The sequence below is a fragment of the Amphiprion ocellaris genome, chromosome 12 (assembly GCF_022539595.1).
Source record: "Amphiprion ocellaris isolate individual 3 ecotype Okinawa chromosome 12, ASM2253959v1, whole genome shotgun sequence".
Taxonomy (NCBI): domain Eukaryota; kingdom Metazoa; phylum Chordata; class Actinopteri; family Pomacentridae; genus Amphiprion; species Amphiprion ocellaris.
This window is the reverse complement of record NC_072777.1, coordinates 31801510-31815333: the sequence shown is the minus strand read 5'-3', so window position 1 is coordinate 31815333 and position 13824 is coordinate 31801510. Positions and strand designations below refer to the sequence as shown.

General features: G+C 41.5%; 1 protein-coding gene across 7 annotated transcripts in view; it reads right to left on the bottom strand.

Moving 5' to 3' along the window:
• The window catches only part of LOC111569679 (kelch-like protein 29), a 339950-nt gene that overhangs the window by 170135 nt on the left and 155991 nt on the right, over window positions 1-13824 (bottom strand). For all 7 annotated transcript variants that reach the window (XM_023271948.3, XM_055016003.1, XM_055016000.1 and 4 more), the window contains one exon: window positions 2297-2444. In XM_023271948.3, the coding sequence (XP_023127716.1) occupies window positions 2297-2444 (148 nt within the window). The remainder of the gene's footprint in view (window positions 1-2296; window positions 2445-13824) is intronic.

Below are 13824 nucleotides of genomic sequence, written 5' to 3'. Positions count from 1 at the left end.
CCACAACTGTCAGCGTGCTGCTCCACTTCAGTCCAAGTTTGTTTCTGACTTAGAGACTTAATATAAAACACAAAAATATCTGAAGCGATGCACAGATCTGCGCCCAAAGTCAACATCATTATAAGATTTGGAGATGCATTCTGCTACAAGACCAACAAATGGTTTTCCTGAAAGTGAAACGCTCGATGCACACGGCATTTGGCACCATTATCTGTACAGGAGTCTGTGTTTACCCAGACACTGTGAGCCAATCATTTCTCTACCCTGAGGCGTTGGATGCTGAGGGAAGAACGTGGCCATATTGGAGCTGAATGCTGCCTCCCCTCCCTCCCTTCCCTCACTTCCTCACTCCTTCATCTCTGGCTCCTCCTGCCATAGTCCAAGCTCCAAAAATAGCTTTACCACTCTGCTAAAGGGCCAAAGGCTAAATCACAGCATGCAAAAAGCTAAAGAAAGAGGGGGGAAAAAAAGAAGTCCACATTATTCATGCTACTAGCCCTGCTGATATAATAGTCTGGACAGAGATGGATGGGGAGGGAGAGGGAGATAAAGACAGACAGTGGGAAGAAAAGAATGAAAGGGAAGAGGGTGGGAGTAGAAGACCCGGGAGGAGAGTCCGGTTCACTTCATAATTCACATGTCATTGAGCTAATCGGCACCAACACTGCATTTCATTTCCCCTCTTTTGTAGTTCATCTTGATAGAGGATTCTAATCAAACGGGTGAGCATAATGGTTCCACATCTCACAAAGCTTCAAGGTTTTTAATGCAGTGTTGATTAGAATTTGACGTAAATACATTGTATCTGGCCCTTTTTCCATATTTTACCAGAAAAATATATTATTAATTAGGCAATTTTATAACCATGACCCCACGACGACCTACATTTACAGGCTGCCACAAAGCCAAGCAGCAGCATTAAAATGAAATGTATTCAGCACCTCTGAGTTAACCATTAAACTCCGATATTTTATATTTACTGCACAATCTGAGCCTGATGCGGCATCAAAAAACGAACTCTTTTGGCACTAAAGTTGAAAGAAAACTTCTCTTTTTAAAGACAAACTTTCTTTCAACAGACACAACGGTGACGTTTCCCGTTGAAAGGAGCCCGTTGATTAATTCTGGCACAGTTGGCAGAGAACTTTCTGGCAAACACAGTTCAGTGAAGTGTGGAGAGGAGCTGGCTCCGTCGCAAACGCCAGTCACAGTTTGGAATAGCGCGTACACGCAAATCAATATGCAACACTATGCTTTGGATTTGAGTGTCGTATGTGGCAGCGTGCTGGGTCGGTGACACCTCACTCTCCTCGCACTCCAGTCTGCAGTGTGGGTGGACGGAGCTGCTGTGTCGGTGGGGAGGGAGGCGGCTGGAGAAACCTCCTCGTGGTGAAGCATCTTCTCCCATCGCAACCGAGCACCTCTTCCTCGATCGAACCGTTTGATAAATAATCCATGAGCCCATTTACATGTAAGATATGCGGGTTTTTAATTGGCCAAACGGAGGCTGGAAACGTGTTTTCACGCTTTGCTGCAGCGGAGTAGCAGCTGTCTGTAATAATCTGGATTTGTTGAGCCAGAATTTCCACTGGAACAAGCTGTCGCGTGCCAGCATTATTCTTAAATGAGACACATTCGTGGATGAGCAGGAGGCAGAGGCCAGCAGAGCAATGGAAGGAAATTAACAGCTTTAGGGCAGAGCCATTCTGGGTGAGTTCATTACAATAAAGGGTAAAAAACTCCAACTTAACTCCTTAACGTCTGTGCAGCAAACTGCTATTGTACTGTGCTTTAAAATGGCATGAATAGAATAAGGTCGACATCTAAATTAGACCTAGTGGAGATCATTTGGAGGACTTTTGCTATATAGGTTTAATTGAGACTAAATTAGCTTGACACAATAACATTAACAAGGACAATAAAATGAAGCCGGTGGGGGTCGAGAGGGAGTATTTCTCTCCCCCAGTTCCTTAATATCAAACTGACATTTTCTATAATTACATGCGTAATTAATCTGGTTTATGTAAAGTTGATGTTTGTGGATGTACATTATGCATGAATGTATATGGGGAGTGTGCATGCCGGGGAGGGAGGCATGTGTTTTATGTAGGGCAAGGGGAAGTCAAGATGCCTCATTAGCATCAGGATGCTACTGTAGCCGGTTGTAGCCGTATGATGGTGTAGCGCATCAGTGTGTGGTCCGTGCATACATCTGTAACACGCAGGCATACTGATGATGTAACACTCTATAAACTCACATCACAAGGTGCATGTATGTGTGTGCGTGGTTCATTACCGGTAGGTTCACCGTCTCGATGCTGCTTGGCGGGGGGCTCGTCCGTATCCCACGGTGTGAGCTGGTTGATGGGCGTCTGCCCCCACCTCACCCCCGGAGCCAGCAGCAGCCCCGGGGTCTGGTTGTCTCCTGGAGAAAGTCCGGAAACCTGCAGGATGGACACAGAAAGCCGATTAGAGGACCATAAAGGAAGAAATGTACTCCAGTGATTCTCCGCAGCGTGTTTAGGAATCAACTACAATATTTCATTTTACGACAATGAATGAAAAATGCAACAAATCACAACCATCTGAACTTGTTCTTTAAAGTCTCCAAATGAACCGTGATGATGGAGTGTGCTGTATAATTAGCAGTGAGTGAGTGATGATTACAGCCTATATATAATGGGAGCAAGAGGAGAGGAGAAAAAAAACCCATTCGCAGCCTCAAGAGTCTTTGCAGAGAGACCAATATTTCTTTTTTTTTATATACTAATAACAATTAACTTTGCTGTGTGCGCTACATTCAAATTCAGATCCTTCCCCAGAGATTGTGTATATCTTAATTTTGTATTGAATTAAACATTTTGTTCAGTCAAGTGAGATAATAAAATCCCAATAGAATAGATGAAGTTTAAAAAAAGAAAAATCTTTTTGCAAGGATGAGAGAATAAAAAAAAAAAGAAGGTGACGATGTGTGCAACTTCACTTCGAAGTTCCCAAAGCCTTTTCTGTGCACCCACATCTCTAATATTTTGCTCTGGTAGGGGAGTAAGAAATGTTATCAGGCAAGCACAGGCTGATGAAAACACAGGGTCAATCACCACTGGACCTCTGAGCAATATTCGCCTCTCCCTATCTGCAGTTTGGACGCTCGGTCTAACAACCAGGCAGGGAGAGGGCAGAGCCAAGCCTCATTCCCCTGCTCGCCCCAGCCAGCCTCCTGAGTTAATAGAAAAGACCTGGTCACCAGGCCCCTCCTGTGTCCTCCTCGCTGATCCCTCCATCCCTCCCTCCCGGCCCTCTATTCCATTATCCCCCCCTGACCCGGTGTCCACTTCATCAAGCACGCCATCATGCATTCCAACAGCTGTGTCGACAAAGACCGACAGAGCGCAGAGGCCGGCCGACCGCACAGGCACGAAAAATACAATCCAAACAATCTGGTTCACAGCGAATTAATGTGCAGCTTTACATATTGGATCGATCCCACTTGTGGAAAACTTGCTTTCTACATTAGGATGGATTTAGCATGGCTTTACAGGTCTTTTTAGATATTATATAGTCGGGATAATGGGGGCCGATATTTGGTGTGTTATCAATTATCTGTATCAGTGTTTTTATTAACAGATCATCAATAAATTCAACGTGCTACACTGGGTCAATGCAGCTGCCTCTCTCTGTCTGTAACAGAGATAGACCGATTATCACCCTGACAGGTTATGGGGGACGATATTTATCATTTTTCCAATTATTGTTAAATTATTGGCTGGTTATTGATAAATGAAATGTGCTACTTCCGGTCTGATGCAGCCTCTAAATGTCTCTAAAGCAGCGACTGCAAAAGAGGAACAGGAAACAAGCCACAAACCGGGAAATTGGCTACTTTCACAGTGGCTAAAGCTATGCTAACAGCTAGTGGCTAAGAGAAGAAGGCAGCTATGTCATGTCACATGACCATCACTCCTATTGCTGGTGTACATTTTCAATTATAGCAATCGTTTTTAATGAAGAAGCTTAGTTATGAATGAGATGTTCCCTGTTATCACATGCTGTTTAAATATTACAACCTTTATAAAATATGCAACAGCTTCTGTATACTGGTTCCACATATCGGTTGTTGGCCTTGATCTCGGTATTGGCCCAGAAAAAACCCATATCAGTCGAGCTCTATTACCCAGTTCTGATTGATCACAACGTCTGCTGTCTAATAAACAGCTTTATAACAGCAGACAACTTCAATGAGTGTCACTTGCTTGATAAATCTATACGGAAAGTTATCTGACAGTTTTGTAAGTGCTGGGGGGCAAACTGGAGAAGGGAAAAAAAGAAGAAAAGAAACAGCAAAAAGGAAACATCTCAAGGCAAAGCAGAAAACAGAGTGATGGAGAATGAAGCCGGGTTTAGGGGGGAGACAGGCTGTCAGGTCTTTTTGTCCGGCTCAACCTGTCGACTTCAGACAAGAGAAAACTGAAATGGTTTACTCAGAGAATGCCCTAAGCGCTCAATTCCATCTGAGAGCCCCGGAGAGTCAGGGAGAGAGAAAATTCGGACCATTTTCGAGGTGAGGAGCTGCTTTTCTCTAGCCCACTATTTGTTTTAATGAGCGTTGTTCCTCCTTCGCTTGGTGTGCTTTACTGTATTCCTCTCAAGCCATTGCTTTACTTTCCCCTCTATACAGGCAACTCCTCATTAACTCGCAGCACTGACTCTCTTACTTTTCCTTTAGCCCTGCACCTGCCTCATAACACTCTCTCATTAATACTCCCACCCATTTACCCAAAACAGAGGAGGAAAACAGGAACGATCTCTGCCGCTGAAAGGCAATCCATCTGTCACAGTTTTAGTGCAGCAGGTAAAAGAGAAGAGGAGGTAAAAAAGAAAAGAAAAAAAAAGGTTCTTAGTCAGCGCCATCACATTGACAGCATAGCCAGGCTCGGGAACAATCCTGACTTGAAAACGATCAAGGTTAGATAGGAAACACACACACACTGGAAACACAGTGCTCACACAGCAGGTGAAAATACATCTACACACACACACACACACACACACACACACACACACGCCGAAGCCAGCGAGATATCAGACGGGATGTTTATTAAGATGGCAGACTTTGCTGCAGGCAGGAAGGAAGGTACTGTAGGTTCTGGGACAGCGGCTGCCATTTTCTCTCAATTTTTATTTGCTTTCCCTATTTTCAGTCCCCTCCTCCCTGGCCGCCCATTATCACCAGGCAGCAGATGGTTTCCTCTGACTTGACAAAAACCATGCTGGAGAAGAGAAGGGGGAGCCAGATAAATAATTTTTGAGTCGTGCCAACCCATTCTGTGTTTGTTGTGGAGGCTGGCTGGGGAGGGGATTTTTATTTTTTATTTTTTTTATGTTGCACACAACATCCCTGCATATGGACCACATACTGTAAGTGTGGAATGTGGCACTTGAAAACAAACACGCATGCCGGTGTAATTACTGTCGAGAGCATATGCACACCCATGAATCTGCAAATACGAGTAAACATAAAGGATGTTCTTGCTAATCCAGAATTTGTTTTAGCTTTACTAAGTGCAATACTTTACTGTAACAATGTAAATTTCCCCTGGAGTGGGGAGAAATAAAGTACTTTATCTTATCTTATCTTTATCTTATCTATTTCCATTATAAATGTATCTACTTAAATGAAGTAATTCATTGTTATAAAGTTCCAAACAGACTCCTGCACACTGTCTAACTTGCAAAAATACACTGATTGGCAGCATTTCAGTGCAACACCTTAATACAGGCAACACATCTCAACCAGGAAGTGGTTAAATCAGCAACCAATCACATTCCCCATGCACTATAAGAAGGACTGAATCCTCACTTTCGCTCTACTGATTCACATCAACATACAGAAAGTTAGAAAACACCCAATGTATGAACAATTAGCTCGAGCAATTAATCATTTTCTAATCAAAATTGCAATTTTAAGCAATGCAATTAGCAAATGGCAAAGACTGCAGTTTAGGACAGATGCTCTGCAGCATGTCTGACCCAGAATCTAAACTGCCACACTTTTAATGGTGTGTCAAGTCATATTTTAAACTTATTGCATAATGAATACTAAAATGATGCTTAAATTTACAAAAATATATTGAAAATCAAATCATAAGTGCAATATCTTTAGAAAAAACACAGATAGTTTCCCCAAATTGTTTAACCACAGTATCAATCATAAATAAACCTCAAACCTGTTTAAATTAAATGAGTAAAATACTATAATATGGTGCTTAAAACCCTCAAATGCAAAACCACATTCCCAAAAAATATGGATATAATATCTATATAAATTGTCCCGACAATGCGCTTTGGGTACATTTGTGATTGTTACTTTACTGCATGTTTTCTAACTTCCAGTACTGAATTCTGTGAATGAGGGAAAGAACATTAGGAATTCAAACAAATACGCAGAGACTTTAATTGGGTGCAGACTCGTCTTTGTGAAAACCATTTGCCTGATAAAGATCTACCACTGAAACGTCACAACTAAATGAGTCTATGTGAGTTCGACAGTCTGCAGGACTCTGTTGATATCCTCTCACACAGTCAAGCCTGAAATTATTCATACCCTCCGCAAATTTTGACTTAAAGTTACTTTTTAATTTAAATAAAAGCTGAGAAATGATTTTTTCCCCACAATGATGCCTCTTGTACATCATCTTATAATCTTTTGGGAAATACCTGTGTCATTTCCAATCAAAACAAAACTTGCTGGTAGAATAAAAGTAACGTTAAGTCAATATGAATCATTTCAGGCTTGACTGTATCTGTCTGAAGAAACAGACGTGTTAAGTCTTAACTCTACAGTTTTGTTAGAAAATATTTAAAAGCGTCTGATCAAAGATTATTTCTACAATCATTTATTCAACGGATCATTTAAAGGGAGCATATGAGCTAACAGAAACATGAGACGTTAATATGTTTTACCAGGTCAGTAGGATGATCTGCTTTTGTTAAGTAAAGGTCTGCTATTTTTTTATTACCTGTGGACATTTATTTACTTGATGTATTTTTAAATTTGCAGTGCAGTGCAGACAGAGTGCAGAAATTACTGAGGCAAACAGAGACAATGCAAATGTTCATTATACAATTTTGTGTGATTAAACCGCCGTATTTAATCAGATGTAAAAAAAAAAAATAACATGATATCAGCAACATATACCAGTCAACCACTAGCTAGAAGCAATATTTTTGGGGGCATTTTTCTACAACATTAATCAGTTAATTTTCTGCAGACGGGCTAATCAATAAATGAGTTCATTATTTAAGGTCTGAAGCAGAACAGAAGGTCAGTCTGCTGCTATATTTAATCATATGTTCCAGCATTGCGATTAAAATGTGCACCAGTAATTTGGCTCTAAATGCAAGAGGAAATTGGTGTGAATTTTTCCCGGTCTTGTTCTGGAGAGCCATCCTCAGAATGTGAAGCATCTGCTCCTCCTGCACACATACAGCAGAACCAGCAGCGTCTTCCCTCCTGCTTCTCAGACCTCTGAATGATGCCGACATGTCAGAATCAGTGCACTGAAGAGCGCAAGATAAAAATCAAGACGAATCAAGCCTAAATATATACTTGTCCTCCTCTGTCCGGGCAGCACAGACAGCAGTCTTATTCTGGGAGGCGTATCAGCTATTTTTTTCTCGGACATGGCAAACGCTGACATCTGTCACTATGTGCGCTCTAACATCCTGCAGTAAGCAGCAGCAGCAGCAGCAGCAGCAGCATCACTGCAGAACACCAGAACCTCTCTCCAATGGCTGCCATCTGCCGTGGGTACATATAGGAGTGGGGGGCCTTGTGCTGATCCAGGGCTCTGGGCTCTGATTGCTTTGAGTTATCCACAACATCCACATCCAAATAAACAGCAAGCGTTTGCTCATGGCTTTGTGTTTGCCTTTGCTTTTTGTTCGAGCCAGCCCTCGTCTGTGTGAGTTATTGCACCAGTTCAATCCTATAAAAACAGGGAGGAGGACACCAGGAGCGCTACCACCGCGGACACACTGAGTAAACTCTGCTGTGCTCCTCATACAACTAAAGCTGCACCTAAATCAGAAAAGAGAGAGCTAACGTGGAATGTATTTGATCATATATATCAGAAAATTAAAAAAATAGGAATTAACAAGTTCAAACAGGTGTTACCAAAACTGGAAAAAGGTAGCTCTTCACTCATATATACGTAACAGGGTCAGTATTGCAGCAGTGGTATTATTATTAATTATGGTATTAGTGTCATATAAAATACCATATATGTTTTATTTTATTGTTCTTTTGTTATAATTGCACAAAATTGGGTCTCCCTCCCAGTTGTTATGCAGAACCTTCGTCCACTTTTAGTTGCCCCACGGCGTCCTATAAATGTGTTTTCCTGCCTTACCTCTCCCCTTCTGTTCATGTATTCAGAAGGAGAGGTAGACCGAGATCGTGCAGTTGTGGTTTGTGTGTTTTAATGTAATATAATTCTACTTATGAGTTCACTTTCTGTGCCTGATATGTGCATTGTTTGATTTCTGTAGGAGGACAAGTTTATAAGACAGACGATTTTGTATGGTTTTTTTTTTTTTTGTCTTTTGTAAAGGAGATGATAAAAATAAACAGAGATCACCTCCAAAGAGTTTTATGTGTCGGCGAGATCATCACGACGCAGAGAAGAAAGCCATCGGTTACATATATTTAACAACCTCGACACTCGACTAGCTGCATGTTTCAAAGATGTTTCACCATGCTCAGTGTATCTCCCAGCATACTTGTTCCTCTGTATGCTGTTTTTGAGCCATGCTGCATTTATTGTATTGATAAAATTTTCATTATTTTCTCTCAGTTTCTCGAATTTGTTTTCTCTCCTATCTGCTCTGTGGAAACACTGCCTGCAGCGCAGCAGAATGATCCCTGAACTTTTGTCATGTGACTGTTGGTCATAGGTGAGTCAGTCATAGCTTGTAGTGTTTTTTTGTTTATTATGCAATCTGGTGCAAATGCTTCATTTTGTGTTTCCTATTGAATGTGATGTGCACACTACAGCGATTTCAATCTGATATTTGGACTATTATTTATCCCTCTGATGCACAACATGGGTCAATAGATACCCATATTCAATTGAATATAGATCATTTTCGACCCATGTAGTGGATAAAGGATTAACACATCACAGCATCACAGATACGTGGTTCAAAGACCATCGGAGAGCAAAAAATAAGGCAGTTTGTTCTGTTCTTACTGTTTCCAGCTTTGACAAATTATATAATTTTAATAATTTAAAAAGACAAACATGATGTTCCATTTAAATCTCCCAGTGGGTTTTCGGGTTCAGATAAAAAATGATCATAGACAAAAACCTATAATTTTTGTGCTTCTAATATACCTAAACCTGAAAATATATATGCGCAGAGATGACATTTGTTTCCTAAAAGAAATCCTTTTATTGGTCGACTCGGAGAAAAACAGCAAAAAAGAAGGGCAACCCCCCACTATCACCAACATTACAGCCAAATCAACTAACTGCTATGAGATTTCATAACAGGTCTGGGTGGAAAACAGGTGTAGCGGGAGCAAAGTCAAAGAAAAAAGCAAGACGAGGGCCTTAAATGAAGAAAGGCACGGAGATGGTCAGCTACAAAACCACATTGAAAAGCTAATCTTGTGAAATGTCATTAGCACAACCACCAGACACACCGAGACGGCAGCAAGCAGGCCGGCGTTACACCGGCTGATTATGTTCTACCTTTTAAGATTCAGTGTTCCTCTGGTGGCCAAGGCTCTTTTACACACAAGAGGAAAACAACAGACTGCCAGCGAGGAGGAGGTTCACTGCTGTGTGATAGCACTCAGCTGGTATGGTAATCAGGCAGGCCTGTTAATGCGCAGTTGTTTTTCCTGATAGCTTTAGCCATTAATTTCTTCCGAACGGCTGGACCCGGAATGGACCGCTGGTCGTCCAGTGTGGAGATGCCATTACGGTTTAATTTAAATGCATCCACGAAAGAAAAAGAAAAGAAAAGAAGGAAAAAACACCTCCACAATCAGGCGTCTATCTCCAGGGAGATGCATGTACACAAATTTAATTATAATCAAAATTTCAATAACAGCATTCACTTGCGGTTGCTTCCTATATTGTACACGGCCGTGAAATAATATCACATTGTACTTCCACACCATGAACAAATCATATAAAAGAAAAAAAACACAGTACATGCTGGCAAGGAAATGAAATTTAACTCTAACAGAATGGCTTTTTCTTCCCTTTGGCCAGGCGTGGACTGATACAGTGAATTTGGTTGAAATGTGGAGGGTGATGGAAATAATGGCTTTCCTCGGAGAAAAGAGAAACGGCGGCGGAGGAAAGAGTGAAAGATTGAGAGGCAGAGTAAGACAAACCCATCCATCACGTAGCTTTGTATCATTGCCTTTGACAGATCATTTTCAGCGTTTTCTAAAACAGAGACAGAGAGAGACGAAGAAAAAAAAATTCTCTTTTTTCCTCCTCCTCCATCCAAAAGGCTCCAACCAAGTGTGGTCCGAACTGACCAGGAGCGCTCAGGAGGGCACAAAAGCGCACAACTCGGTTTTCTTATTCGGACATTATTCACTTACTGTATAGAGGTATCTCCTTTCCATGACAACGCGCTGACACCTAAATGTGAAGTGGATTTGTTCTGGACTTCCGTCATAATGGTGCTGAATGCTGGAGCCAGACCACGGGGCGACTGTGTCCAATCTATTAGACTGGAACATTGCAGAGCATCTCACGAGTAAACAAAAGAGACCACTGCGCCATTTTTGGCAGCCATCTTAAAAAAAGCGAGCGGTGCACCAACATGCCGAACAAAGCGATGCCATAGACGCCGAAGGTGCAGAGTGATGGCTGCATACTGAAGAGACAGAGAGGAATTCAGGTAATATTCCAAATAATCCAACGCGATCCAACGCTGCCATTAGGCTTGTTTGCTTCATTGTGAACGGTTAAGATGTTCGCATTTTTTAGCCATTAAAAAGCAAATCTTTTGTGATGTTAAAGACCTTTTTGTGAGTTGGAGTGTTCATAGCCTTGCAAACTCTCAAGCAGTTTTGGGGTGTTTTTTTTTTTACTTGCTTCTGCTACATTTTCTACTCAATATGTGCTCATTTTTCACTCCATTATAAAGTCCTGCAGTATGACACAGTTAGAATAGCATAAAACTTGACTGTATTTCATTATATGTTTCACAAAAACTGAAAAAAATGGAATTAACATGTGAAACATTTCTACAGGATTCCTCAGGTGTTACCAATACAGAACAAAATGGTGTCTCTCTATTGTGTAGATATTTAATTATTTGAATTTTTACAACCTTTACAAACTTGCATCAGCTCTAAAAAGATGTTTCACCATGCTGAATTTATCCTCCAATAACTTGCTCCTCTGAATAGCTTTGTTGAGCTCTGCTGCATTTAGTTCACTGGTAAAATATGCTTGGTTTTCTCTCAGTTTCTGGAATTTGTTACACACTTGTCTCCTGTCTGCTCCATGAAAACACAGCCTGCAGTTCAACCAAGTTTTTGCTATGTGTGGGTCCCAGTTACACCAAAGAGAGCAGACTTTTTTACAGAATCTGGCACAAATGGTTTCTTTTTTGTGACAAAGATGTGCCGAATATGTTGATTTCCCTGAAATATCATAAAATTATTCTTATTTCAGATAATTTTTTTTGAATGCAACTAAGGGCCACAGATAGTTAGGTCGAGGACCATCAGTCAGAAATATGATGATTTTTTTTTTTTGTTTTTATAGTTTCCATCTTTAATAAATTGTTTAATTTCAGTGATTTTTTAAAAAAACACAACGTGCCATTTAAACCTGCTGGTGGGTTTTGGAGTTCAGAAAATAAAAATACGTCATAGATAAAAACCTATAACAAGATATAAAATTGCTGCTTTGATGCTGGTTGAAAGTCATTTTAAAAAATACTGTACATAGATCTGACTGCAAAAGCTACATTTCTAAACTAATTTGGAGAAATATTCGCATCACAAAACAAGGCTGTAACCTTGCATATTCCAACTATTACAGTCAACAAAGGCCACAGGTGGGAAACACTCCTTTGTTGGACAGAATAAAGGTAATATTAACAGAACAAAGGTCATATTGAGAATCAAAAATGTTGGCTGCCAAACAGCTAAAACTCAAACTCCAAAGGCCTGTCAAAGTGTAAATGTTTTGATTGATTCTGTGTATTTTTCATGATTCTACAGTGTTTGCCACGTTCACAACACCTGCCTCTTTCTATAAGAGATACAGCAGTTTACAGAAACGTCATATCAACCTGGATCGAGGCGATATTCCATCATACAAGACGAATGTCAGCCATTACTGGTGGTTGACTGGCAGTTAGAGCAGCAAAATTTGAAAATCTGAACAAAGGATTTCCTTCCAGGCACCAACACTTAACACTGACCCCAGGCAGCGCCACAGACAAACATAATGAAAACACACAACACAAGCGTCTGACAGGTATATACGCTACTGATGTGCCGTGGTAAAGGGCTACGGATACAGACTCTATAATTTCAAGCCCCGGGCCAAACGAGCGAAGGGGAACGGACTTGGCTTCCACTGAAATTCCAGCTAAGACACTCCGACAGCTCCTGGCTCGACGCACACGTTCCAGAAAGGAGAAGCGTGATCGCAGGGGTGAAGCCGACAAGCTTCAGTGGAAAAGCAGCGCTGGAAACCCCGCCTGATATCCCACGAGTGCGCCGAGGTTGCAGCGTTTGCCCTCCAAACCCTACCGCAACCCCTCCTTTCGTTCCGTTTCCTTTTCTCCCGCAGACAAAGTAAGTGGCCGCAGCACTGTGAACATGTCTTAAGCAGCACGGGGAGGCTTCTTGGAAAGAAAGAGCAGGTCAATGCTTGAACATGTGAGCTGTGGTGACTTCCTAATGTCATGGTAACACCTCCCAGAGGACAGTGTCAGGGACCATGTTGCCCTCCTTTGGAAATGGCTGAGACAGTAACAGACATGGTCTCCAGCAGGCCGTGAACCTGCCTGATGTGTGGTGAGTGTTTGGGGACCAAAAATCCACTACATGTCACAGCAGCAGCAGCAGCATCAGAGGCCCGACTGTGGATGAAATCGAGGAAAAATGATGACTATGTGTGGCCACGTCTGTGTATGTGTGGGGCTCGATGTGTGGCTGTAACAAATGAGTGTTAACTGGGCAAACAGCCATTTAGCGCTGAAGAACAAATTGAATTGATATTGATATTGCAATATGAAGGGAAACTATATCTACTTTGCCAAGAGAGCAGTGTGGGGAGTTGTTAAATGCATTTTACAGTGTATGCAATCTGCAAGTCCAGCACTGGCATGTTTTGGCTGACGGGCCAAATACCAGATGTCCATATGGCAGAGGCTGGAAAACAGGGGAAAAGTTCAGAGGAGGCATGTTCACATTTATACTGATCAGCTAGAGCATTAGAAGCAGAGGCAGGCGATGTAAATAACATCGATCATCTAATTACGGTGCAAAGTTCTGCAAAAACTGCTCAAGGAACATGACAAGGAACCCAAGCTGTTGATCCAACCTCCAAATTCCACACAGCTGAGCATTCACATAAAGACTGCAAGATATTCAAGATTCAAGAGTTCTTATTTGTCACATGCAAATACCTTATGTGCAGTTAAATGCAAAATGATTGTTCCTCAAGGCTGTGCAATAACAATAAGACGTTATAAGGAAGTGCAGTGTACATTGTGCAAGAGTGCAGTTACGTCTATGTGTGTTACTGGGAGAAAGACATAAAAACTGAGATTTTG